Source organism: Mytilus edulis, chromosome 7 (assembly GCF_963676685.1).
Source record: "Mytilus edulis chromosome 7, xbMytEdul2.2, whole genome shotgun sequence".
Taxonomy (NCBI): domain Eukaryota; kingdom Metazoa; phylum Mollusca; class Bivalvia; order Mytilida; family Mytilidae; genus Mytilus; species Mytilus edulis.
The window spans coordinates 44156435-44183964 of record NC_092350.1 but is presented as its reverse complement, the minus strand read 5'-3'; the positions used below and the strand labels follow the sequence as shown (position 1 = coordinate 44183964).

The window sequence follows — 27530 nt, the reverse complement described above, 5'->3', positions numbered from 1 at the left end:
CGCAGTTGAACATTTTCCTTTTTAGTAGCACTGTTATAGCAAATAATAATATTAACCTATTTCATTGCATCAGATTTATAATACAGAGTTTGATCACTATTCCACATTTGAAAGTTCAAAATCTAATACAAATGTCGTTGAAGTATTAATAATATTTATAAATAGAACCAAAAGTAAAGCCGAACCCGAGAAGAAATCCGAGTAAGGCTTGAGGGAAATACATTCCTTACTTTAAAATGATTTCGAAATTTTAGAACAGCAAAATTTGAAAAGAAGAGTTTCCATATTTGCATACCAGAACAGAAGTGATAGCTTCTAGGATGATACATTGTAATAAATTCGGAGACTACTAGAAATTAGATAAAACTCTGTAAATTTATAGAAAATGAAACTGAATACTCATTATTTAATTTATTTGAAATGTTAGTAATGTCTGTATCTCAAGTTAACACTCTTCGCATCATCATCACTGAGCTTTTCAAAGAATAGCTAGATCCTTTCCAACTACGCCAGTAAACACCTCGATGGCTGGAGTCTGGTGTTCTCAGAAAATATTGACCATTCAGATCAGATGTTACACAGAGACCAAACCACCATGCTCCAGGGTATATTGTAGCACAGTGACCAGAGTAGTCATCGTTATCGCTATCCTTCGTTGAGAAGCGACGGCCATTGTGATGTTCTAAGCTGTTACCTAAAAACACAAGTACTACATTCAAAATTGAACTATACTAAAAATAATTCATGGGTCAACACGAAATTTTTTAAAAACAAAACATTTATTATTGAAAGCGTTCGAAGAGCTTTTCTAGATTTACCTTCATCAGGAACGCTCAAAGCAAAATATTTGAAATCCGAGGGATGGATAAGTACCGAAACAGTTGAAGAGCTATATGAAGAAAAAACCTATTACAAATAGCTAAATTCATCTAAGGTCAACTTTGCCTGAGGGAGCTGAAACCTTAGTTTCTTTATAATCAAATTTTTTTTTATAAATCATGTCAGTACCGAAGTACTTAAGTACTGACTGCTGAGCTGATGATTACCTCGGGGACTGATAGTTATCCTAATTATTGTAGAAAAGTTATAACCATTTTCTGTCCCCGAATGTAGGCGTGTTGGGATTAGGCATATACTCGGGATATTCTGTTAACAAAGGTAACAAAATCATATATGGCAAAAAGCTATTGATAATAAAGAAGTGCGCTGGCGTTTGCTCATCATCGTATTTTTACTTTGTTAGAGAACGTTACCATGAATAATAATTGTATGTAATAATGTTTTATTCAATTTGTCTATTACGATGACTCTTGACATTTTTTACTATTGTCTATTTCCCGTTTTGTTGGTTTTATAATCCTAACCATAAGGCAGTCTTCATTTCCCGGACAAAATAAATAAGATCTAATAGAGATAGGCTATCAATTGAAATTTTCAATATATTCTAGATAAATAGGGCTAAAAACAACTCATTGTTTGGGGTTCGCATTTCTCGAACTGAATTTTCAATTCGATGGTTCTGTATACCACCATTCTCTATGTGAAATTGAAAAATCGCCATAAAGAAATAATCCACAATGCCTTTCAACATAAAAATGGTAGCATACGCTATAAATTTATTACTTTGGGATTTCATAAAGCATATTTCGTTAATAGTGACAAACAAAAAGGTAAAACATGCTACATAGAAGAACAAGTGGTCAGTATGCTGGAGTTTCTTATCGACAACATATTTGTTGAGTTTGGAGGTAGACTTTTCCAACAAATTGTCGGCATTCATTTTTTGACTTTCTCGAATTTGACTTACACAGTCATCTCAGTACCAGAATCTATGACAAACGAGACGATCTGAATTTTGAAATTAAAAATGTCCGCCACCTTAGTAGCAATATACCAACTTCACCTGCGTATGGGATATATATTTCCCAACTTATTCGATATTCACGAGCTTGCACCTCCTACTCAGACTTTGTAAAACGTCATCAGTGTCTGAGTAGAAAGTTAATGAACCAGGGTATGTCAAAGAACGTCTCATCCTTTTTCTAAAAAAGTTCATCGGAAGGTACCAAGACCTTGTTGATAAATATTCCGTATCAACTTCACAAATAATACACGATGGTCTTGATGTATAGATTCTGCATACTGATGTTGTTTATCATCTTAACAACGTATTATATAGTTCTTTCATTTGTCTTTGTTCTATATTTAATATTACTTTTACTGTTGAATGGTTTTATGTGATATCCGTTTGACGTGGCTCGGTACATCTCGTCAATGTGTTTGTATTGTCTTTCAATTTTAGGTGTCGTGCTTTGTATATGCAACTTTTTGTATTTCTTTGGTTCTTACAACGTGACTCTGCACTTTAAAAGATCCCGTCAGTATGATATTGTTCTAGTTTATTACTATACTATATATAAAAATATTAATTTTCGCGAACCATTTAGGTCACGGAAATTCCAAAATATGGCATCAGTAAGGAGAGTTGTGCAAATAATGTGAATACACAGAACCCCCATCCAAATTATCTTTAGCTAAAAGTATTCATCATTTTCTATTTTATATGTACTAACAACATTCCATTTTTCTATAATTTCGATTAAAATATTCCAAAATCTGAGTTAAAAAAAGTCAAATGCCCAAAATAAACATTGTCTGATTGGTTGAAGTACTGTGGCGTCAATGATAAGCATAGCAAGCCTCGATGTAAAGCACACGCTTCACATGAATAAGGAGAGTTTTACAAATAATGTGAATACACAGATCCTCCATCCTATTTATATTTTGCTGAAAATGTTGCAATGTTCATCATTTCTGTTTTGATTCTGCTAACAACATTCCATTTTTTCTTTAATTCCGATTTATATATGTGGAACCCGCAATAAAAATAGATGGCCTCAATGATTTAAACGCAACGCAAAAAATTCCGTTGACCCTGAATTCAACGGATCGATAATAGCATCATCACCATCAACAAAATGTTTACCGTTATCTTTGTGAAATTTCAGTTATATAGTTCTTTAATTAGAGAAATTTTGGTAAGTATTACTTATTAATGTTAAGGTTCTACTGATGTGCTCCTCTAGACCTTTTTGACGGTCCGTTTTATCCCATTTATCTCAATATTATCTCCGATGACAGTAATGTCAACCCGACCTATTCGTGTCAAAAGTGAAAATCGCATCGATTTATTGAACTAATTTCTTCTTAAACTGTGCATGCATTATTTCTGTATTATATGATAACCAATCACATTCACGTTGCATGTTTGCATGAAAATGGTCATGTATTAGTGAATTGTAAGGGCGATGCAACTTGAGGTCAGTGCGCGATCACGTGACATTATTATTTGTAAACAAATTTAAAACATGCTCCCCGCGTAACACGTGTCTGAATTATCCTTTCAAAGTGTTATGAATCTTTCAATCACTATTTTATGAAATATTTCTAGGTTTGCATATCAGTAGTCAAAGTGAATTAAACGTAGTTCTTAGTTGTGTTTTTTTTATATAGAATTAGAAGGTAAATCTACATAAGGGGGTCTCGTTGGGGGGGGGGGGTGTTCTGATCCCAGATCCCACTTACTGTTTTGTCAGATTCCCATATCCCGCTTACACTATGTACATGAGCAATTTTCATTTTTTTGTCATTTCCGGGGTCCTGCAGAACCCCATTTCCCGTTTTCACGACAGACCTCATTTCCCGTTTTCATGACACAATAATTTGACTTTCACGTTTCACGCTTGCGAAAAATTGTCAATATTGGTCACGCTTAGACCCAATGAGAACCACACACTAGTCAGTATTTAACTTCACCCAAAAAGATGACTCAACTTCCCTCTATATTTAAAACCTGCATACTAATTTAAATAGCATTTGCTCCCCTTGAACACTATTTGGCCCCTTCCGTGTCATTTCCCTTTAAATTTGCTGAAAAGTCATACTTTAAGTCCATTTACAGTAACGGCTAATATTTGATTTTACCATCTTAATTTCAATTTTCATATTGAACACATTTGACCATTCAATATGAGTTCCCATGTATTTTTGTCATATATGAAGGAGGTTTTAGGTCATGTTTTCCTAAACACCTTATTGCTATTTGTCTGTCTGGATTGTTAAAACCACAAAATCAAATATTGATGAATATGCAAGTTTTCAACAATCCCGGAACATTAACAAAGATGTGTGTGAGAGGGTGAAAATTACCCTTCTGATGTACTGATATTTTTAGCACCCCAAGTGAGAATCTAACTCAGGACTTTCAGCACTGTAGCCATCGGTCTTAACCACAAGATCACGAACTCACATTTGATGAACTAATTTCTTCTATATTAACTGTACGTGCATAAATTCTGTATTATTTGATAACCAATCACATTCACGTTGCATGTTTGCATGATAATGGGTTCTGTATGAGTGAACTGTAGTGTATTGCAAAATTAATGCAAATTGTGACGTCAGTGCGCCTTCACGTGACATAATTATTTGTAACCAAACCGGCTTCTCATGTAATGTAACGGTTTATTTCGTCCTCTGTGATATTTTATCCTGAGGATAATTTGTCCCGGTAATTTTTTTCCAGGCATGGTATTTCATTTCACAGGTTGATTTTTCCCAGAGGAGTGAAAATCTATCAGATTTCTGTGTTATGCGGATAGTATGTACGGGTATATATTTGCCGTATTATATTTCACAGAACCGTGTGAAAAAGAGTCCCATTAACTACTATGTAAGTTACTCTCAATCAATATATACCTGACTATAATTATAAAATGTTTACAAAGGTAAGCAACTGTCTAGGGCCAGGTAAGGGAGGGGAAAAATTAGTATTAGTACTATTTCGCAGAACGATAAACAGATGCATAGACAGACCAAGGGGGTGGGGGAAATTTAGCTTATGACATATATGTAAGAAATCATTGAAGCTTGATGGGAGTGGGCAACCCTCTGGTCCATCAGAGCCCCCACACCTTTTTGAAAAGTTCTGGATCTGCCACTGAGATTTGCAGGTTTTCTTAGTAAAGATACCTTAAAATATCACAAACTGTGTGCTTTCCAGACCATAGTTTACATTTTTTTTCATATTTTGCCGTGTCAAAATGACCTAAATTTAAAGGACAGTATATAGACCCAAAAATGGTATATCACATTCTACACATCAAGATTTTAGCAGGAAAGACTGCCATTGGAGTTTTTAACCATTGTGACTTTTTAATTTGATCTACTCCACTAATTAAAGTCGTTGAAGTAGAATATTTAATGTAGGTTTGTCCACATTTTGGTATATATTAATACATGTTTAGAAATAATGTTGAGCCTGTTCCTAGATGCCTGTTATAGACTTCAATATTTATTGTTTATTGAAAATAAATGGAATCAATTCTTTCAGAAAAGTTTAATTCTATGGAAATGTATCCCCCCTTTTATAAGTTGAAAAGGCTACATAGAGGTCAATATACAGTCTCCAACAGAAAACCAAAAAAGGAAAAATAAAGTGAATTTTGGAGAATTATTAAATGTACATGCATTTGAAATATTTAAGATATATTGTTTCAATTTTTTTAGTTCTAGGTTCCACATAACTACCATTTTAGAAAACGATTTCAATGCTAAGTCTATTAGAGGGATATTTGATTTTCATTGGTTGTAAATATGGAATCTCATTCAGTGGCAAAGGAAATAGACACTGACAAGTCTTAGATAACATTTTATATAGTTTTGAATTTTTCTTCGTCAGTTGACTAAAATTAGATGGAGGTGTGTTCTAATTTCCAACAGAGGAGCAATCAACCTATATCAATATGTGCATGAAGCAAATTGATAGTTGCTAGATACTGAATGATTATATCCACAATAAAGGTTTAACCTGTGCATATATACTTAAAACAAGATAAAAAAAGTCATGTCTTTTTCAGGACTTCTGAATCCAATCATGTAGTATGGAATGTTATTGAGATATGGTTTGGGTGGATGGATGGTCATGAAGGACCTGTAGTACAAAGTATATCACTGGATTTAGCTCTTTGTCTAAGTGTATTATTAAAGTACTTTGCTTTGAGCTCAGTTCATTGTTATGCAATTCATTCTTTGTGAAATTAAGATTTGACAGACAACTCTAATGGACAAGGATTTGTCAAAGTAGTATCATCTCTATGTACAATGTAAGTATTCAGGAGATAAAAGCATTCTATTTTGATTTGAACCATACATTTTATAAAAAAAAGTGGGAACAAATTTACCGGACAATGCTACTCCCACTACTAGCAATATGATGCTAGGTTGTTTTAATACATCTGTATTGCCTGCTGATGACTCGGCCCTGAGTGTAAACGGTCCTTCAATTAGGAGGGAAAAAATTATAAGGCCTATCCAGTCTAAGGGAGCTACCATTTGATTTTTATGGGGGGAGCTAGGATGAAATTTGAAAAAAAAAGGCAGGACAGGATTTTGAGTAAAAAAAAAAGGCAGGATGAGTAACTTGGCAAAAAAAAAAAGGCAGGATGACAATTGTTGTAAAAAAGTCAGGATTAACTAAGAAAAAAAGAGGCAGGACCGAATAGACTGAAAAAAAAAAGGCAGGACAGAGATTACAACTAAAAAAAAAGGCAGGACAAAATTTTTCATCCTAGCCCCCCCCCCCCCCATAAAAATCAAATGGTAGCTCCCTAATCGATTTCTAAAACTATACTTCATTGCACATGTTCAACATTTTTATACAACCACAAAAAATTTGGGGTCGTAAATTGGTATCCTGTCCGAAAGATGGTTTCTGGATAATAACTTTATTATAAGTCAACAGAAATCAACAAAATTATAACACTACGTTTATAACCACAAAAGGAAGCTTGGGATTGATTTTGGGGGTTATGGTCCCTAAGGTTTAGGAATAAGGGGTACAAAGGTGCCCAAAACAAGCTTTAATCTAGTGTCGGTTTAAAAAGTTGTGTATAAGTATTTCAATTGTTCTGAAATTGTACCACAATGTTTAATACCATAAGTAGAAGGTTCGGATATATGTGGGTTATGGGACAAACAGTCTAATAATTACGGACCAAAATCAAACATTTTTGTAAATTCAAGACCCTAAATTGGAGTTTGTCCAGAATGGTTCTTGAATTACCTAATACCAATGCTTTATGAAATCTTCTTTGAAAATTGGAGTTATCTTTCTTTGTTCAGTCAACTTAAATCAATTATACAATATACAATGCAATATTCACTTTATTACCAACTGATAAATTAAAGCAGTCATTAATAACCATTCAGTGATTGCAAGCACTTTCTAGGGTATGCCCTTTTACAAATGGAAAAATTATACATTTTTTTAGTTTCTGATCTCTTAACTGAAGTTTGTCTCCTCTAAATGTTTCTCATTTCAGAAATTAAAAAGAAAATTTCTTTAGATATTTTTGTTTGAAAGGATTAATATTCAGCAGCATAGTGAAGTGCTCCTAACACAAAAGCAAAACAAATATTTAAGTTCATTAGACCACATTCATTCGGTGTCAGAAACCTAAGCTGTGTCATCTATTTAATCACAATTCAAACTCAGAGCTGTTTCCAGCTTGAATGTTGTGTCAATACTAGCCCCAACTGTTCAGGCTTCGACCTCTGCAGTCGTATAAAGCTGGGCTCTGCGGAGCATCTGGTCCATTCATTTGTTTATTTTTCAATTTGTGTGAATTAACATAGTTACAGTAAATGCTAATTACTGCACTTTCATACCACAACAAATATTGTATTGGTACATGTATCACTCAAATGTGTATCCATATAACAAAAAAAATGAAAAGGAATAATTTTGCATTACCTTTTGAATACTATGACTTTTTAGATATGTAGACATATTAAGACTCATTTATAGTAGATGTTGATAATATTGGCTTAAAATGCTTGAAATTCTATCAGATTACTTTTGGAGCAGTTATGAGTTTTGAAATTAGAAAGATCATATCATATGCAACAAGTGTAGTAAGTTTCAAGTTGATTGGAATTCAGCTTCATCAAAAACTACTTTGACCAAAAACTTTAACCTGAAACTCCCACTTCCATTTTCTATGTTCAATGGACCGTGAAATTGGGGTCAAAAGTCTAATTTGGCTTTAAAATTAGAAAGATCATATCATAATGAACATGTGTACTAAGTTTCGAGTTGATTGGACTTCAGCTTCATCAAAAACTACCTTGACCAAAAACTTTAACCTAAAGCGGGACAAACGAACGAACGGACCCACAGACCAGAAAACATAATGCCTATCTACTATTGTAGGTGGGGGCATAAAAAATTTAATAAATAACACTCATAATGCTCAGATTGGTTGTCATCGTGCAACATAGTTAATAACACCATATAGAAAAAACATAGAACTCATTTTGTCATAAGACACTGTCAAACATCCATACATACTATCCACACTCATCTGTGTCCACACTTGTATCATTATAATATATTTCTATTATGAAATACAAAATACGTTGAACCATAAACGTCAAAATCATTCAATCGCGTAGTGGAATTTACTATTTGTGGATTCTTATAAATTCTGTATATAACTTTTGGACTATTTTCAAACGCGGTCTATTTCTGAAATTTATTCTTACATACTTTTGATTTTTTTAACCCTATATGCTACATATGTAACATTGCCTATGTTAATTTTAAAATTGATTGTATGCACATTGAACGACAAATTTATGTGACGCATAAAATTTTCTGACGTCATACACTCAATTCAATGAATGTGTTTGTAAATAGATGTTTTTGTTTTCTGTTAAAATGTTAAAATTGTTATACGATGATGACTGATGTAACCATATTTTGACTATTTTATTTATTGTGTCTGTTTAGTTTACGCATCAGTGTAAATATAACGGAATGTGACGAGACTGTCATCAAAGTGAAAGGGTTAGCGCTATAAAACCAGGTTTAATCCACCATTTTCTACATTTGAAAATGCCTGTACCAAGTCGGGAATATAACAGTTCTTGTCCATTCGTTTTTGGTGCGTTTTGTTACTTGATTTTGCCATGTGATTATGGACTTTCCGAATTAATTTTCCTCTAAGTTTAGTATGTTTGTTATCTTTACTTTTTGTTTGGAGTTTACACAGTCATGCGACAATGAGTTGGCAGCAAAACAATAAAAATATTGATGAAATCTAAAGAAGTCAACATACAGTCGTTAAACATAGTGCTGTGTTTATGCAATGTACCAAGCTCCAATTTGGCACGAGTCTATAAAAGCGAACAAACACATTTAAAGATATGCCATGGAACCAATCTGTCTTAAAAGCTTAAAACTTATATATAGCATATGTCAACTTCTCAGGCATTGCATTGCTCAGGCAAATATCCCCCTTTTTTTTAATATCAACACAGATGGATGTGTTAGACATAATACACAAAAACATTATTCATTTACAAACTCCTTGAATGTCTGTTGTTATCGAGCTTTTGCAGATGATAGTCGATAATAAAACTGTGAAAAAACAATTAGATCTTAACACCATTACATTCCTCAAACTTATAGGTCTTATGAACTTTAAAAATATTTAGTTAAAGTGCAATTTCAAGAAAATGTCCAAACTAACTATGGACATTTTTACCACGTGTTAGATAGTGGTTTGTCATTACGTCGTCTAATCTTTTTATTACCGAACGTGACTTATTCCCGAATGTGACTGTTTGCTTAGTGTGAATTCGCATTGCGTTAGGACGTGGAATGATACTTTTCCATCCCAAATTAATTTGTTGGGTTTTGATGTTGTGTTTGTTGTTGTCATAGGATTTTGTCAAATGTCTTAACGTTTGTAGTTGTAAATCGTATTTTTTTCTGTTGTATTCGTGTGTTGTGTTGGGGATAACTACACATCCAGTTCATTTGGTAGATTTAATTTTGAATCAACGAAATTTACACGATATATTTGGTTTGCAGTTTGATCAGAGGAGACACCTGCAGAGCTGGATGATACAATTAATTGATTATCTGATTGCTACTGCAGATAGATATTGATTGGTATTATAATTTCATTGTTATTAAAATATAATAAAAGTGCGATAAGTCAAACAAATCTAATCTTGAATTTCATCCTAATTCTTTCTCAATTTTGGGAACACGTTTTAGAAATTTAAATGTGACGTTACTTTGGGCGTTGCATTGACTATGGCTAACAGAGCTGTGATTTTGTAATGTATTCGTTTTTATTCTATAGCTAGTCACCACTTCAGTTGTTTAATCATGTATATCTATTATATTAAATGATGAAAAGGGGCACTAGCTACGAGATATATAAAAAATGTAAAATAGGATTTTATTTTGTTTAATCATTCACTTTTAATAGCGAATGTGGTTAAATTTTGTCAAAATAAGCAAGGAAACATTGATAATGAATTTTTTACTTGCAAGTGAATAATTCTACCTTATTGAATCCGTATTAATGTAATCTTCAATCTAATCCATTAACAAGAGATGGACAACACGTGAATTGTGCATGTTCAGTTATTTAAAGGGAAAAAATGTCAATTTGAATGTGAAATAAAAGTAAAATAATTTGTTTGACTGATAAGATCAACAAAAAATCATTATTATACACACAAAAAAAGCGACGATTAATATATATTTTAATCTATATCTATAATATGAAATAACACAAACCTATATAAAAAGTGAACGAGTTCGCTATTTATTCATTTTATATGGATGTTAATATCGCGTATATGCCCATTGGATGTCTTCTGAGGTCAACTCGATAGCTAATTGGAGCTTAGATGGCGTCTAGACTAAAATACACCCGAAACGAAGCTACATTTTATCGAGCCCGTGCCCTGTAAATTGTTTATTTAAGATGTTTTATTATAATTTTGATACACTTTAAACATTCGTATACATCAGTCATTAGAATTTGAGTCAAACAGCAGAACATAGCTAGTGCTAATTTAACATTATCTAAATCCCAGAATATTTATGTTGCTTTAATTAGAATCCTTTAAGAAAAATCAAGATTTTGACATTATATTATCAAAAAGATTCAGGTTTCTTATTCTTCCGACCAAGTTCAAGCCTAGTGTACCAATACAACTTAATAAACTCTAAACATCGAAATATCATTAAATGAAATTCGTACCTGCAGTACCATGATATCCATCTGCGGTTAGCTTGAACTTTGACCTTTCATCACCAATTCTAAACTCTCTGTATTTTGCAAATGCATTGTTTCCATCGAAATCGAATAAATCGATCCGCATTTCATACTTCCCTCGTGATGTTAGAGAGTGCAAAATTGTGTTGCCTAAAAATAATACAAAACAGAATTAAATAATGTGATATGAAGGTCCAGTTGGGGTCCTTAATTTCTATATTCTTTGAACTTTTTTTCATTTGTGTTATCCTTGAAAAAAACGAGTATTCTATTAAATTCTCATACGCATTACTTTACTACGACATTTATCTATAATAGTATTACTATGATTTTGATATACTCATGATACTGTACGTCGTTCATTGCTGTTATGAATTTCATATTACCCAAATCTTTTATTAGCACAGTTATTCTTCATAATATTAAACCCCCTTATACAGTATTCTTATGTTTGATTGCTGCTTTTACTCTATCTATTCATTAAGTTCTTAATCATTTATATTGCATTCTGTAAACCCCTTTTAGATCCTCTTACATTAAAAATATAAAAGATTTTCAATGAGGACACCACTAAATATGTGGTAAGTATCGTGTGTGTTTCATGCTTTTCTTCATTTATCTTCACCAGTGCTTGCTTGAATTTATAGTGAAGGAATTCGTTATGAAGAATTTTGAATGTAATTAATATTAAAGGATGCTACACATGTAGGCACACTTAACCTAGTCATGTATTGTTTTATTTATTAAATAATTCATATTTGTATGAATTGGCGAATTAGAATATAATAATACCAATGAAAACAACATTCAAAGATATAATCACAATGTTAAATTTTTAACTTTAAGAATACGATTTTTTGTAAGGGTTCAGACTCGGACTTCTCTTGGACTGAATTTTAATGTGCGTATTGTTATGCGTTTACTTTTCTACATTGGCTAGAGGTATAGGGGGAGGGTTGATATCTCACAAATATGTTTAACCCGGCCGCATTTTTGCGCCTGTCCCAAGTCAGGAGCCTCTGGTCTTTTTTATTCTTGTATTATTTTAATTTTAGTTTCTTGTGTACAATTTTGAAATTAGTATGGCGTTCATTATCATTGAACTAGTATACATTTGTTTAGGGGCCAGCTGAAGGACGCCTCCGGGTGCGGGAATTTCTCGCTACATTGAAGATCTGTTGTTGACCTTCTGCTGTTGTTTTTTTTCTATGGTCGGGTTGTTATCTCTTTGTCACATTCCCCATTTCCATTCTCAATTTTATTAATAAGTTTACCCTGATCGAATCTATTTTTTTTTTTTATATTATTTGAATGATCGACCAACAATTTACCAAATGCGGAAAACATCCCTTGGAATCTAACTTTTGTAAAGTCTCAATCAAGGGAAACTCATAATGAACCTAAAGACAGACTATCATTCAGTTTCATGATCATGATGATAATAATAAGGTTGTTCAACACATCTAATTAATATTTTTCTCAAAAATCACGACAATCATCGAAAAAACTGCTTACTGACGTCATTGATTAATTAAAAAAAAATAAGTATCATCAATATCTCATCTATCATTAGAAACCATTTTATTTTTTTCGGCTATGAATATCCATACTTTATTCTGACTTTTGACTTAATGACACCAATAAACAATAAACAATAAACTCATCATAGATACCAGCATTAAAATTTGTTATCTACGCCAGACACGCCTTTTGTCTACAAAAGACTCATCAGTGACGCTCGAATAAAACTAGAGGCTATTAAGAGCCTGTGTCGCTCATCTTGGTCTATGTGCATATTAAGCTAGCCGTTTTTGGCACAACTTTTTGGAATTTTGGATTCTCAATGCTCTACAACTTTGTACTTATTTGGCTTGATAAATATTTTGATTTGAGCGTCACTGATGAGTCTTATGTAGACGAAACGCGCGTTTGGCGTACTACATTATAACCCTGGTACCTTTGATAAATAATCAAACAAAGAACAAAGGGAATTCATTACAAAATTGTTTTGGTGATGGCGATGTAGTTGTAGATCTTACTTTACTGAACATTTTTGTTACTTACAATTTTCTCTATCTATAATAAACTTTCCCATTAGTTACAGAAGAAAATATTTTGTTGAAATTTACAAAAAAATAACAAATTAATGAAAATTGTTAAAAATTGACTATAAAGGACAATAACTCCTTAAGGGATCAACTGACCATTTTAGTCATGTTGACTTATTTGTAGATTTTACTTTGCTGAAGCTGTTTATAGTTTATCTCTATCTAGTATTCATGGTAATAACCAAAAAAGGCAAAATTTCTTTAAAAATACCAATTGGGGGCAGCAACCCCAAAACCAGTTGTCCAATTCATCTGAAAATTTCACGGCAGATATACATTGACTTTATAAACAATTTAACCTAGTTATAGGGCAAAATCTACATTTCCCGCCTATGTTCTATTTTAAGCCATGGCAGCCATCTTGGATGATTGGCTGGGTCACCTCAAACATTTTGAAAATAAATACCCTAATAGAGATTGTGGCTAAGTTTGGTTAGATTTGGCCCAGTAGTTTCAGAGGAGAAAACTTTTGTATAAGATTACAAATTTACGAAAAAATGGTAAAAAACGACTATAAAGGACAATAACTCCTGAAGGGGAAATGACGATTTTGGTTATGTTGACATATTTGTAGATCTTACTTTGCTGAACATAATTGCTATTTATAGTTTATCGCTATCTATAATAATATTCAAGATAATAACCAAAAACGGCAAAATTTCCTTAAAATGACTAATTCAGGGGCAGCAACAAAACAACCAGTTGTTCGATTCATCTGACAATTTATGGGCAGATAGGTCTTGACTTGATAAACAATTTTACTACGTGTCAGATTTGCTTTAAATGCTTTGTTCCAGAGTTATAAGCCAAAATCTACATTTTACCCCTATGTTCTTATTTAGCCATGGTGGCCATCTAGGTTAGTTGGCCGGGTCACCGGACACATTTTTTTAACTTGATATCCTAATAATGATTGTGGCAAAGTTTGGTTAAATTTAGCTTAGCAGTTTCAGAGGAGAAGATTTTTGTAAAAGTTAACGACGACGGACGACGACGGCGGACTACAGATACCAAGTGATGAGAAAAGCTCACTTGGACCTTGGGCTAGGTGAGCTAACAAAATTTAAAAGGTTCTATTGTCCAATAACTTATAGCAGTTATGAAATAATTATATATGATAGCGATGAAGTGTTGTAAAAGATAGATTGATAGGTGTTAGACATTTGTACCAAAGGGGCGAACTTAACAATAATATCATTTATGAATATAAATTATACTTTCAAAATTCTAATCATGAGTAATCTCATCTATAATGAAGTAACAAATTACAAGCAGGCATGTCACCCTGAATTTTGGTCCATATGCTTCTAATTTCGAGTCATTATTTGCTCTTACTCCTATATGAAGCGTACATAACCAAAGGATATCATTTACCGTATTTGGTAAAGTTTAGGTGATTATTCAAACAATACCAGAAATTATAAAAATACAACGAGTTGTATAACAAAACTTGTGTTCATACTTAGCTGATGATTATGAAAAGGATAAAATATAGTTTATTCATGAGCATGTGCAAACTAACCAAGCCAAAACTCAAACTTAGGGTTCCCAAATCCTGATTTGTAGTCATTCCATCCGCGGTAAAAGTCAACATAGCCATTTTCTCTTCTTTGAAAAACCTGTATATAGATACATGACAATATAATGAGAAGAACAAAACAAATAATTTGGAAAAGGTTTGGAACGTCATTAGTTTTAAAGATATAATGTTTTAAATAATTGAATTCAATAACTCGTGTCGCACAGTATTTACATATTGATGTAGTATGTTTGTAATGTAAACGATTGTAGCTTATCCTTGTTAAGTTTTGGCTTTGAAGCTATATGAAGTTTGTCGCGTTTTTTCCCTATTGTTCATTTATCTCTTTAAAGACTTCGTGCAGATAATAGTATTCTCTGATCAACTTGATACATGCATGTGTGGTATAAACCTAATAGCTTCGTGTTTCTGAAATTCGACTATTTAGTGGTATGTTTATGATATATTTACTCCTAATGAGGAAAATAGAAAATTGCATGTTATAACATTTAAATCCCTTATAGCTCTTTATTCTATCATTATGTTTATTTGTTTTTGAATTCTCTAAAATAGTTACCGTCCAGTGTCCCTCGTCTAAACCCATTTCACAATAAACATCAATTCCTTGTGTATGCTTTGGAAACACCTTATATACTCCACTTGGACACTTGTCAGGAATATCATTACAATCAATAGGTCTTCCTTCTAAAAAAAAATCAAATCAAGTGCTTCTGAATTATTCTGGATCTTTATGAGCATTGTTATCAATATCAACAGATTTATATTAAAACACTTTTAAGATTGATAGAAAAGTGTGCCTTTCATCTTGAATAGAATCTTAACACAAGTTCAGTATTTCATTCATTCTATTGTTATACATGTATCATATGACTTCTATGAAATGCTTGCCATCGAATTTTATCAATTTCATGAAAAATTTTGCTGTTGAAATCAAATCAGTTTTATATATTGTGTACTTTGGGAGGGACATATTCTTTATACTATGATCTCTACCACAGTTTCAACCACCGTCCAAAGGCCGACAAATATACAAAACTGGCTTTAAAAGTGTATGCACTATGTATTAATCAATTGGTGTAAGACAATTAAGACGCTATTTAAACTCATATTTCCTCTGCTCTAAAGTGGAACTTTTGTTTAGAAATAAATATTCAATGGAAGCAATATTTGTGATGTAAAGTTGATGAATTGGGTACCTTTGCATTTTGACGTTCGTTTGGAATCATCCTTTTCACAAATTCCTAAAAATTAATAAAAAATAACATTACATTTAGTACAGGTACACATTTATGTTTTATTAGCTAAATCTACACTATGAACGTCTGTATTGGATTCCCGAATAGAGCATGTAGAGAATACTTGACCAACAAAAATACAACAAAATAACATGACACCAAAAACAAAGGATAGACTTTGCTGAAAAAGAGAAAATTATAGAGAATAATTTTTAATTAAAACATAACGAAAAATTTAAAATCAAATACATAAAAAACAAATACAGTTCAGGGTCAAATTATTTTACCTGGAAGTATGATGTGTAAATGTTATATCAACTGCATATCAATGATTATTCATGATATTGAAAAACTGTTTATCTTAAATTTGAGCGTAAACATTGATTGGTGACAATACAGGAAATATTACACCACTGTCTTGCTTCCATTATTTCATTACAAGAAAAACATATCAAAGTGCTTAAAAGTACTGAATGGTACAGCTTACATTTGTTCTTACCAGGAATTACAAATTATCTATTCCGTTGAATTAAGCATTAGAGGGCAATCCTTTATTTTTGTAATGGATAATGAATTCTGAAATATTTGTTTATATACGTCATTGATAAATTTATTATAATATTTATGAATAGGATGTATAGAGACTTGTGACTTCATTTTTGTAAATTTCCTTTTGATAAACACATGATAAAACTTTTTCGAAAAACTAAGGATGTTCTTATCCAAGGAATAGATAACCTTAGTCATATTTGGCACAATGTTTGGAAATTTAGGTCCTCAATGCTTTCATCTTTGAATTTGTTTGGCTTCATAACCATTTGTAAGTGAGCGTCACTGATGAGTCTTATGAAGACGAATCGCACGTCTGGCGTATTAAATTATAATCCTGGTACCTTATTAACTATTGTAATCAATGCACCATGTTTTGTTTGTCTCAAAAATTGTCTTGAAGGCTGGAAAATTGATAACTATATCTCGTACGCCACATTAGAGTTTTGATTGCATAGTTGCAATATTTACCAAACCAATAGTTTAAACCTAAGTGACACTAACCGACAGAGTCCTACAAGGTTTAATTAGCTAAGTGGAGTTAGTGCTATAACAGTGCATTTCTAGTTATTTTTTTCAAACAAACAAGAACAATATCATATCAATATACTCAGTTATATTAATATGAAATAGATTTACACCAGTAATGCAAGTAGCCAGTAATATTTTGGTACTCCTCTGGTATTATCTATGCCATGCAATATGCAATTTGATTATACATTTTACTTCCACGTTAAAATATCAATTGTAGATATGTTTATAGCAGGCGCTTGAAGGAATCATTATATTCTAGATTACTCAGCAAGTGGCAATGTTCTTACTCTTTAGTATTACATTTGTACTAATATGATTTCATGTGTAACCCTTAAACCTGGCGAAAAACAAAATCACCAACTCAAAAGGCAATATCAGTACAATTATTTATTATCCTCTTTACGTATAACTTTCATTAAGAAGTTACATTCAATTTAATTGTTCAATTTCTTTTGGGTTTCCATATCTAAGTTGATACGCTATTCACATACCGGTACATGTTACAAAAACCGGTTTCATTGACGGGAACATGACCATAAAAACTGATCAAACAGGGATACCAGGAGATCTAGAAAGACTGAAAAACATAGAGTTTTCGTTCACCATCACAAATTGATAGACCAAAACAATTAGAGAGAAATGTGTCCATGGTCTAAAACCTGAAAATACCAGAAATCATCCGATCAGTGAATATACTAAAAAGTAAAATCACAAAAAACCTGAACTCCGAGGAAAATCAAATGGCAAAATCAAATGATAAAACACATAAAAAAAAAAAAAAAAAAAAAAAAAAAATAGACAACTGTCATATTCCTGACTTTTATTTGTTATTTAAAGGTATCATGAGTGGTTGTGTCAGACTCAAATTCTGTAAATAGTTCGATAATATGTAATGTCTGTCATTATCATTGGTTGTATATATATCATGATTGTAGACCAGATTGAAGGTTTCACAGTTCTAAGAATCTAGCGATTTGAAAAACGCAAGACCAAACCATATTCCTGACTTGGTACAGGCATTTTCAAATGTAAAATATAGTGGAGTGAACATGGTTTTATAGCGATAAACCTCTCACTTGTACATGTATGACAGTCACATCAAATTCAATTATATCTTATTTACAACGATGCCTGAACAATAAAAGCAACAGTAGTATACCGCTGTTTGATATTCATAAATCGATAGAGAAAAAACAAATTCGGGTTACAAACTAAAACTGAGAGGAATGCATCAAATATAAGATCAAACCGACATTAAAGGTAAAATTGTCAAAATAGGGGTACAAGAGTCATTTATGTGTCACAATCTGAATCATTTCAAGAAATTTAAATATTTAACGGAGAAGGACAAAAAGCATATATAACTTTCATTGCTTACTTTTTTTGGTATTAAATATCAACCCATAAAGGATTGAAATATTTGAAAACCTGTAACTTAATGGCTATGATCATATAACTGCACCCTTTTGACTATAGAGATATTATGAATTAGTGTTTATATACATGTTTGTTCCACTCACGGTCTTGCTCCTTATTGAGTTCATCAATTCCTTTATTTCGTAACTTGTTTTATTTATGGATCTTGGAGTTGTGTTCAACAGTATACTGCTTTGAATATTGTTCAACAAAACGATTCCATAATGAAGATATAAGAGATAGAAGAGATAAAATAGTCATTGTCAATGTTACTTACAATGTATTCTGACAATTATGTTTGACACATTTCCAGAAAGAATTTGTCTTATCTTACAACTGCAGAACAACTATTTGTAGATTATTCTTGTTATTTATGCACTATCGAAATAATCTGGTTGTGAGAATATACATAATTACATACCCTTTGGTAGTCGGCTGAGTATTTCTTGCAGTTTTCCAGTGTTATCAGCTAACTGTGATTCTATTTTTTCCAACCTTCGTAAATAATCTCCATTTGATACTGACAAAATTATAAGAAAAATAAAAACAATTATAATTGGCATTTTTGTTTTACAAAATTTAGCACTTTCTGTGATATTTTCAAAAATATAAGTTATTTTCAAAAAAGAAATAGTGCGTATTTTACGAAAAACAAATGATCACGCATCGATGTCATTAGATACATGTATCGTGTTATCGGAATATAAAAGAGACAGGTTGCTGTTGTATATTTAACTCAAAGAAAAATATGAGAACACTATCGATTTTGTCAGAACTGAAAACTAGATATGTTTTTTAGTAGTCACAAACAGTAAGATTTTGAGAAGGTTTTACTTTGATTTAAAAAAGGTCCAGTGATTCCTTTTTTGTAGATTAATGAAGTATTTAGGCCTTGACCATACAACGAATGATAGAATTATACGATTTTTTTTTATTTTTGAAAACGCGTTTTCATAGAAAGCCAAATCATACAGAATTTACGAGAAAGAAAAAAAAACTGCAAAAGTTTTTTCCAGAGTGCATGCATTTGCTAGATCATCTATGCTCGTCAACTTTTTTCTTTGTTTGGCTTTATAACTTTTTTTTATCTAAACGTCACTAATGAGTCTTCTGAAGACGAAACGCGCGTCTGGCGTATAAATTCATAAGCCTGATACCTTTAATAACTATTATTGAAATATGTTTGAATGCAAATCAAATAAAAGAGGAACGAAAGATACCAGAGGGACAGTCAAACTCATAAATAGAAAATAAACGGACAACGCCATGGCTAAAAATGAAATGGACATACAGAAAAACAATAGTACACATGACATAACATAGAAAACTAAGGAATAAACAACACGAACCACACCAAAAACTAGGGGTGATTAAAGGTGATCCGGAAGGGTAAGCAGATTCTGCTCCACATGTGGCACCCTTCGTGTTGCTTATGAGATATCAAATCCGGTAAATAGTCTAATTCTAAAGAAGATATACCAAATAGTATTTAACTCTGATTTCACCATTGAAATCATTTTGAATTTATGTTTTAAAATTATTAAATTAAGATGAACATCTTGATATTAATTTGGCTAGACATTTTTTGGTATATTAATACTCTAAGAAAGTATATGTAACCAACCCAATTTAGATTTGTTTTCTATATTTAAAATTGGTGGTCTTGTTTTGAATTTACATGCAATATTTGCAACTGGACGTAAAGCTACCAACAACCTATCGAATCAACAGATTCAATTTTGAAATTAACATATTATTTTAATAATATGAGTTTTGTTTAGAAGATTACTTAAAGTATGATTTTAATAGTAATATACTGACTAGACTGCGTAGTGGAACATTAAAACTAAATATTGAAGTTGGTCGTTTTGACAATATTGTAAGAGAAAATCGTATATGTATATGCTGTCATATGAATTGTATTGAAAACGAGTACCATTTTGTTCTTGTATATCCTGCCGTTAGATCATTGAGACTACAGTTTTTACCAAAATATTATTGTTCATGGCCAACTATTAGAAAGCTGTTATTTCTTGTACAGGCTTAGCTCAAAGAGTCTAACTAAACAATTGTGTAAATTTCTTAATGCGGCATGGAAGTTAAGATCACAAATAATCATTGCATAGCAGTTGTAATTATTTTCTTATTATGACCATATTGTCTTGTTCTCTGTTTGTTTACTGTAATTATTGTAAATGGATATTATGTTTTTTTTTGCTATAGCATTATGTTTGCTTCTGCAATAAAATATATTCATTCATTCAACACAGGGCTTGCAATTAAAAGAATGACCAGTCAAGGTCGTTAAAATCTTCCATCGTTCGAATAAATAAGGATGTGGGCTATCCCAATTGATTAATCCGATGTATTTTAAACTGGAATAACGTTGATTTCTGCAACATGCAAATACACGGTCCCTTTTATCATTAACTTTACGATCGTGTGTGGGTTGTTTTATTGCAGAAAGATGAGCGCACATTTGTGATACTCCAGAAAGAGGAGAGCACGGGAGTTATCAAAGGTACCAGGATTATAATTCAGTAACTTTTTAATTAAAAAAATAACCCTGATAACTGGTGAAAACATACAAACACGTTACAATACATAAAGGAGTACGGGCAAAAAGGCCCTTATTTGGCCCAAAAATTACTGCAAATTTAGAAGTTATCATACATACTCCTAAATTATTGAAAACATGATTAAGTAACAAGCTTTTCAGAAAAACAAGATATGATAGGAGGCGTTTTTGGCCCCCTTCCCAAATAAGTTTATATATACATCATTGATAGCCTTAGTATAGAAACTATTCAAAACTATGATTTTTTTATGTTCCGGTGAAAAGAAGGTTGCCTAGCAACGGTTTAAATAAATAGCCTAATTATCACATATGCATTGCTTTCTCATTACACATTAGCATAATTCAAAATAACATTGTTTGTTTAACACTAGCTTGAGTTTGCAAATGGAAAGTTACTTAAAAAATGCTTAGCAACAACCTAGCAACAAAAATGTTGCCTAGCAACAGTTCAAAATTTGTAATTTCGGCCATATGAGGTTGTAAATATAGCAATATTTAAAGATTTAGCTACTGTAAATGATTTTTCTTTCACATATATGATGTCTGAGTCATCATTATTTTTTTCAAGAAAATGAAGTTGACCATAGCAACCTAAAAGTTGCTAAGCAACAGCCAAAATAGATAGAAATTAAATTGAACAACAAAAAAAACCTTTTGACTTTTAATTGTACAAATTAGAGTAAAATCAGGTTAGTAAGATTGGTTAATACATGCAAGAATAACTAGCAGTAAGAAATGAAAGCAAGTCAATTGTATATCATGCTGATAAAAAGATTAGCAACCAAAATAGTGCTTAGCAACGGTTAAATAGTGGCATTATTATTATATCTTGATGATGTAAATATAAAATCATATGCTGTTACCAAAAACAGGGTTGAGATCTCAAAAAAAATGTTAACCCCGCCGCATTTTTGCGCATGTCCCAAGTCAGCAGCCTCTAACCTTTGTTAGTGTTGTATGATTTTTAATTTTAGTTTCTTGTGTATAATTCGGAGTTTAGTATGACGTCAATTATTACTGAACTAGTATACATATTTGTTTGGAGGCCAGCTGAAAGATGCCTCAGGGTGCGGAGGTTTCTCGCAGCATTGACGACCCATTGGTGGCCTTCAGTTGTTGTCTGCTCTTTAGTCGGGTTGTTGTTTCTTTGACACATTCCCCATTTCATTCTCAATTTTAGTATTAAATAAAAGATAGCTATCAAGAAAATGGTTGGTTTATTTAAAAAAAAAAAGGATAACTACATATCATATTGTCACATAATGATTAGTAAGTATAAACATTAACAAGTTAACAGGTAAAATAAACAAGAATGTGTCCGCAGTATAGTATACCGTGAAAATGGGGCAACATCTCTAGTTTGGCATTAAAATTAGAAATATCATATTATAAGGAACATGTGTACTAAATTTCAAGTTGATTGGACTTCCACTTCATCAAAAACTACCTCGACCAAAAACTTTAACATGAAACGGAACAGATGGACGAACGGACGGACGGACGGGCGGACGAACTAACAGACGAAGCGGAACGCACAGACCAGAAAACGTAATGCCCATAACTGGGGCATAAAAAAACTTCAAGTTATATAAGAAGTGGCACACTTATAATACATAAATAATAGTTGAAGTTTTGAATATGGCATTTCACATTTACATGATGATTACCGGTACATTAAAAAACGCAAATGGATTAAAACTACTATTGAAGATTCAGTATCAGATTTATACAGTATGTATAGCAAATATGCATAGCCTGTACAATGTCATTGTTTGTCACTTAAAGAATCGTACACTGTGAACTTTTTAACACTTAACATAATATTTTAAAGACTGAAATGTTGAAAACAAAGTTCAAAGTTTTCGATGAGGTCAGGGTTTAAGACGTTAAAAACTCATTAAGATATGTAGAGGCATGAACATCTTCAAGCTTCTCTACAAATTCATTATTTCTACGATATATATCCTGAAATTAGCACATTAATCGCCTGTGTATAGTATCATGTGCAATCATACCACATCTCCTTTTCTTATCCAAAATGTTATGCTTTTTTTTAATGAAACAGTTGTTGGCAAGTAGTATTGCATGAAACCCCAAAACATTCGAGTTTAATTAGAAACGTAGACATACTTCATTAAAGGGTCTCGTTGGCCGAGTGGTCTAAGAAGTTACTTCTGTAATCACTAGCCAGTCAACACTGATGTTGTGAGTTCGATCCCCGCTCGTGCGGGTGCATTCGTTTTCAACCTTAATTTCTCCTTTCAATGTTGATCTATTTATTATTTTCATTCTGAATGTCTTCCCTTGCAGGACTAAATGTCCAGCCAAAAGGTTTCAACTTTCAAGAAGTACAGCCGATTTCATTGAGTGTGAATCCAAAGGTAAAATCTTTGGTAAGTTTGCTTGTTAGTTGAACCGTGAAGTTATCATTATGTAAGGTTTACTACCCTCCTTTCGAAGTAGCATAGACCATCATACAGATAGATTGGTAATCTGCTGGACTAGTATATTCTTAAAAAATGTAGTTAACCTGACCAAACAAAGACTTTATGGTTTATCTAACAAGCAGGCTAGCTAACTAAAAATATTACCTTTGACTTCATACTCAATGAAATCGGCTGTAGTATTCACCAAGTTCAACCTTTCCGATATTGAATAAATAGTTGGAATTAATTAAAAAAATCTTATTTATTGCATTAGGGACATTAAACTGTAGTACTAGTAGTGCAAGTTGTGCCTTCAAAAGCAAGTGAGAGGGAATACAAGTTCAGCTACCGTTTTTGGTGAATATTTAACAACTACCCTAATTGTTTTTTAAGTAGCAAGAAATATTGACTAAGTCCAAAAATCTGACATTTTTAGAATATTTGAAGTATAATGAAAATCCGATGGCAATACATGCTTCAATTATGTGTGCAATAAACCTATTAGGTGTTAAAGCTGTATTTCAAAAACTGTAGGAGAATAACCGACTCTTTATATATAAAGCTTGTACCAAAAATACCGGACATTTAAAGAAAATTTTATAAAAAATTAAAACCCTGTAGACATATACACCTCTATTATAAATATAAAGCTTTTTAGGTCAAAAACTGAAGGAGATAGCTAGACGTATATGTCCGGACAGAAACAGACGAACGGACGGATGGATGGATGGACGGACAGATCTAAATTAACAAACTGTGCTCGACATTTTGTCCCGTGAGGAGAGGGGGAATGTGAAATAGTATTAAGATGTACATAAAACAGCTAGGTAAGAAGTACCACACTCCAGGAATCGGTATAGGTGTGGCATGAAATTTTGTCACTTACATAAAACTCCAGACAAAACAAAATACACATTCGAAATGGCAAACAAATACACATGTTTTTTTCGCACATACTTCATAAGTTTGTTTGCCATGGGTCTTATCCAATTTGTATTTATGCAAGTAAAATATGTTAAAAGTAATGTTTCATTTGATAATCCATATAGGATCTGAATCAATAGACCACTTTCGAGTTCATCCGTCACCGGAAAAACTCCTCAATTATACGCGCCTTTATGACGTCATTTACCAGATAGAGGGAGTCGCCTGTATCCCTACACTATTTACGTTCATCAAGCGTCTTATTGATCGTCATTGTACAGGATAAACTAGAAATAAGGGTTTTTCTGCAGGTAATTATTGACAATTCCCTAATGACAGCAGTGCTGATTTTCAATTCTGAGAATTCAATTTACCGAATAATTTGTACAATAAAGAATTATATTTTTCCAATCACTCGCTCAACATTGGATGGATGTGACGACGCCCCTAAACGCACAAATGACGTTCACTAAAACCAGAGTTTTTGACGGAAATGCATCGAACTCGAAAGTTGTCTATTGAATGATACATGTGTACTTTTATTTTATGATTACATCTTGTCAAAAGAGTGCTCCGACATATATAAGAACAATCATTAGTGTACCGATAAATGAATAGGCTAGAAATACATAATTAAAAGTATAGTACAAGTGTAGTTAACTTAATTTCAGTATCAACTGCTCTTTACCTGGAATTATGTTTATAATTACATTTCATACTCAAATGGCTTTAATACTGACTGCACATGCATAACGTATTAGTTTAGTACTTACTGTTTTGACTATCAGCAACTGATTTTTTTCCCCCTAATTCAGTCTGTTGATAGAACTACTATATTAAGTACAATGCACATGTGAAGTTCTACAACTTATAGTAACAAGACAAATGGAAGTTTTTAACGACCTTGACTGGCTATACAGCCCTCGCACGGTCGGCTCGGTGCCCGAAGGCGATTAGTGAGCGTTTCAATATTTTCTGCCGTGGGTCAGGAACAGGTGGTAGAGGACGCCATTTTGGAGGTCGCCATTTTGGTTTTGGTGAGTAGATTTTGGTTTGTTGACTATTTTGATCTTATATCTTCACAACGGCTGCTTTCAGGGCCAGTTTTGTCAGCTTGGCAGCCCGCTTACATCGATGATGGAGTACTGGTAGATGAGTCGTGGACGTGGTTCTAAAGATGACTTTGATTTTTATTTATATTTCTTTACCATATATGCATTTCTAATTCTAATGCAACAACATTTGTAACGTTCATTTTGATTGGATAACGTCACTTATTTACATGGCATCAATTGACAATTGATGCTATGTGACGTACGCGCAAGCGCAGACGGCATATGACAGATTTTAAATACATGTTTTAACGTTATTTTCTGTCGGTTTCATTAGAATGGAGATAACAATATTGTATGTTAAGCTCCGACGGCATCAATTGGGGATTTGATGGTCGCAAATACCCGTTTACTGTCTCCGCTAACGCATCGCCAGTAAACTTAATTTGCGACCATCAAATCCCCAATTGATGCTGTCGGAGCTTAAAATACAATACAGTTATCTCCTAAACATTATGTGCCAATTTGAAACATTTATTACACCTTTTATTTTCTTAGGCCAAATCCAGGCCTTTATGCCCCTACTGCTTTATCAAGTTAGTTAGAAGTACTATAAATAATCGAAATTAAAATTATAATATAAATGACTTTTATTATATAAAATCTCAAAATCGAGCCGACTGATTTTTGAAATCTGATATCATTATCAATTTTGAAATACAAATAAAAACATTATACATACAAGTTCTTGGAAACAACATAATTTATGAAATATAAGATTCAGCTGTTACTTACATCATGAACATGCAATGTTTTCGGCTATTGAACAAGCAATATTGATCGAATACATTGAAGAACAAATAAGTTGGCCAAAAAGATATTGATCATGTTGATATTTCATGTATTTAAAAATGTACAATGCACAGGAATTTTACATTTGTATTGGAAACTTAATTAAACATAAGGAATAATAGTAATAAATTTCCATTACTGCAACAAGTGTGTAACATTTTTTCTCCACACATGAGCGTCTAATTATAATATTCAAAGCGCAAGGTTTTTTGTGCTTTTTGAAAAATTAAGATGTAACTGTTTAAAGATTGGAGAAATATCGTTAAACATGATTTCAAGTGGTTTAATCTGTTTCTGTAATGCTTTTAATCCTCATTTTTCAAAGAATTGCAGAAAGATGTGTGCCACATTACCATACATGCTCGCTATATTCATGACGTTACAATAGGAAAAATTAGAAGAAACCAAGCGAATTAAACATCATTTGCCGAAAACAAATATTTCACGAATTAGAAGAATATTTTTCTCACAATGATCAAGAAATGTGCAAATAGAACAGAAATGAGGGAAATATAATTCCAATGAGGGATATAAACTTAACGAAGTTATTTAAGCAATATGAAACTTGAAATACAGAGGTGAAGATGCTTTATATACTTGAATGGTCAAGTTTTACTTTAAAACAAGTAAACTAACACTATCATTTATCGTAAAAATATTCTAGCTGGTATTGAATTAATGTCTTTCCGTTCTAGATTTCGTAGAATGATGTATTTTTAGTAAGAACAGACATTCCCGACGAGACCGCTCGTTAACACCTAGCCTATGCACAGTTCAACGGCAAGGTTTACAAAAGAATGGAAACAGGCCCTCGCTGGAAGATAACAAAATGATAATTGATTCGGAAAAAGCAAATATAATACATTAAGCTCCATAATTCTGTATTAATTATGAACAAACTCGAAAGTTAATAAGCTTGCAACCAACTATCACTAAATGAAATAGTATTTGTAGATATTATGTTGCAGATAGGTAAAACATGTAAATGTAAAAAATGTGCATTGAAGACTTAGTCAAGTATACATTTCTTAACATTATAATAACAATTATTTCGTTTCATATGACTTGAAATGGGATGTTCTCCAGGGAAAATATCTAGTTAAAGGAAACAATAGGTATATATTGCTCAGGGGAACAATACTGCATTCTAATATAAATTAAAAACAACCAAACGG

At 32.3% G+C, this 27530-nt stretch overlaps 1 protein-coding gene across 1 annotated transcript; it reads right to left on the bottom strand.

The window, feature by feature from the left end:
• Nucleotides 1-396: 396 nt before the first annotated feature.
• On the bottom strand, nucleotides 397-19116 carry LOC139482886 (ficolin-1-like). The gene is made up of 6 exons (XM_071266917.1): nucleotides 18945-19116; nucleotides 15986-16030; nucleotides 15346-15473; nucleotides 14772-14868; nucleotides 11127-11291; nucleotides 397-694 (listed from the first exon to the last, which is right to left on the bottom strand). Exons 1-6 carry the CDS (start codon nucleotides 19084-19086, stop codon nucleotides 441-443), a joined length of 831 nt encoding a protein of 276 aa, XP_071123018.1. The 5' UTR covers nucleotides 19087-19116; the 3' UTR covers nucleotides 397-440.
• Nucleotides 19117-27530: the final 8414 nt, after the last annotated feature.

What these genes read in the sequence shown, in the direction of transcription:
- LOC139482886 (XM_071266917.1), bottom strand. Translation starts at nt 19,086, where the DNA reads ATGCCAATTATAATTGTTTTTATTTTTCTTATAATTTTGTCAGTATCA. An exon ending in ACGAACGTCAAAATGCAAAG is followed by an intron (nt 15,474 to 15,985) that starts GTACCCAATTCA and finishes ATTTTTTTTTAG; the next exon opens with AAGGAAGACCTATTGATTGT. An exon ending in TAAGTTTGAGTTTTGGCTTG is followed by an intron (nt 11,292 to 14,771) that starts GTTAGTTTGCAC and finishes TATTATTTTTAG; the next exon opens with GCAACACAATTTTGCACTCT.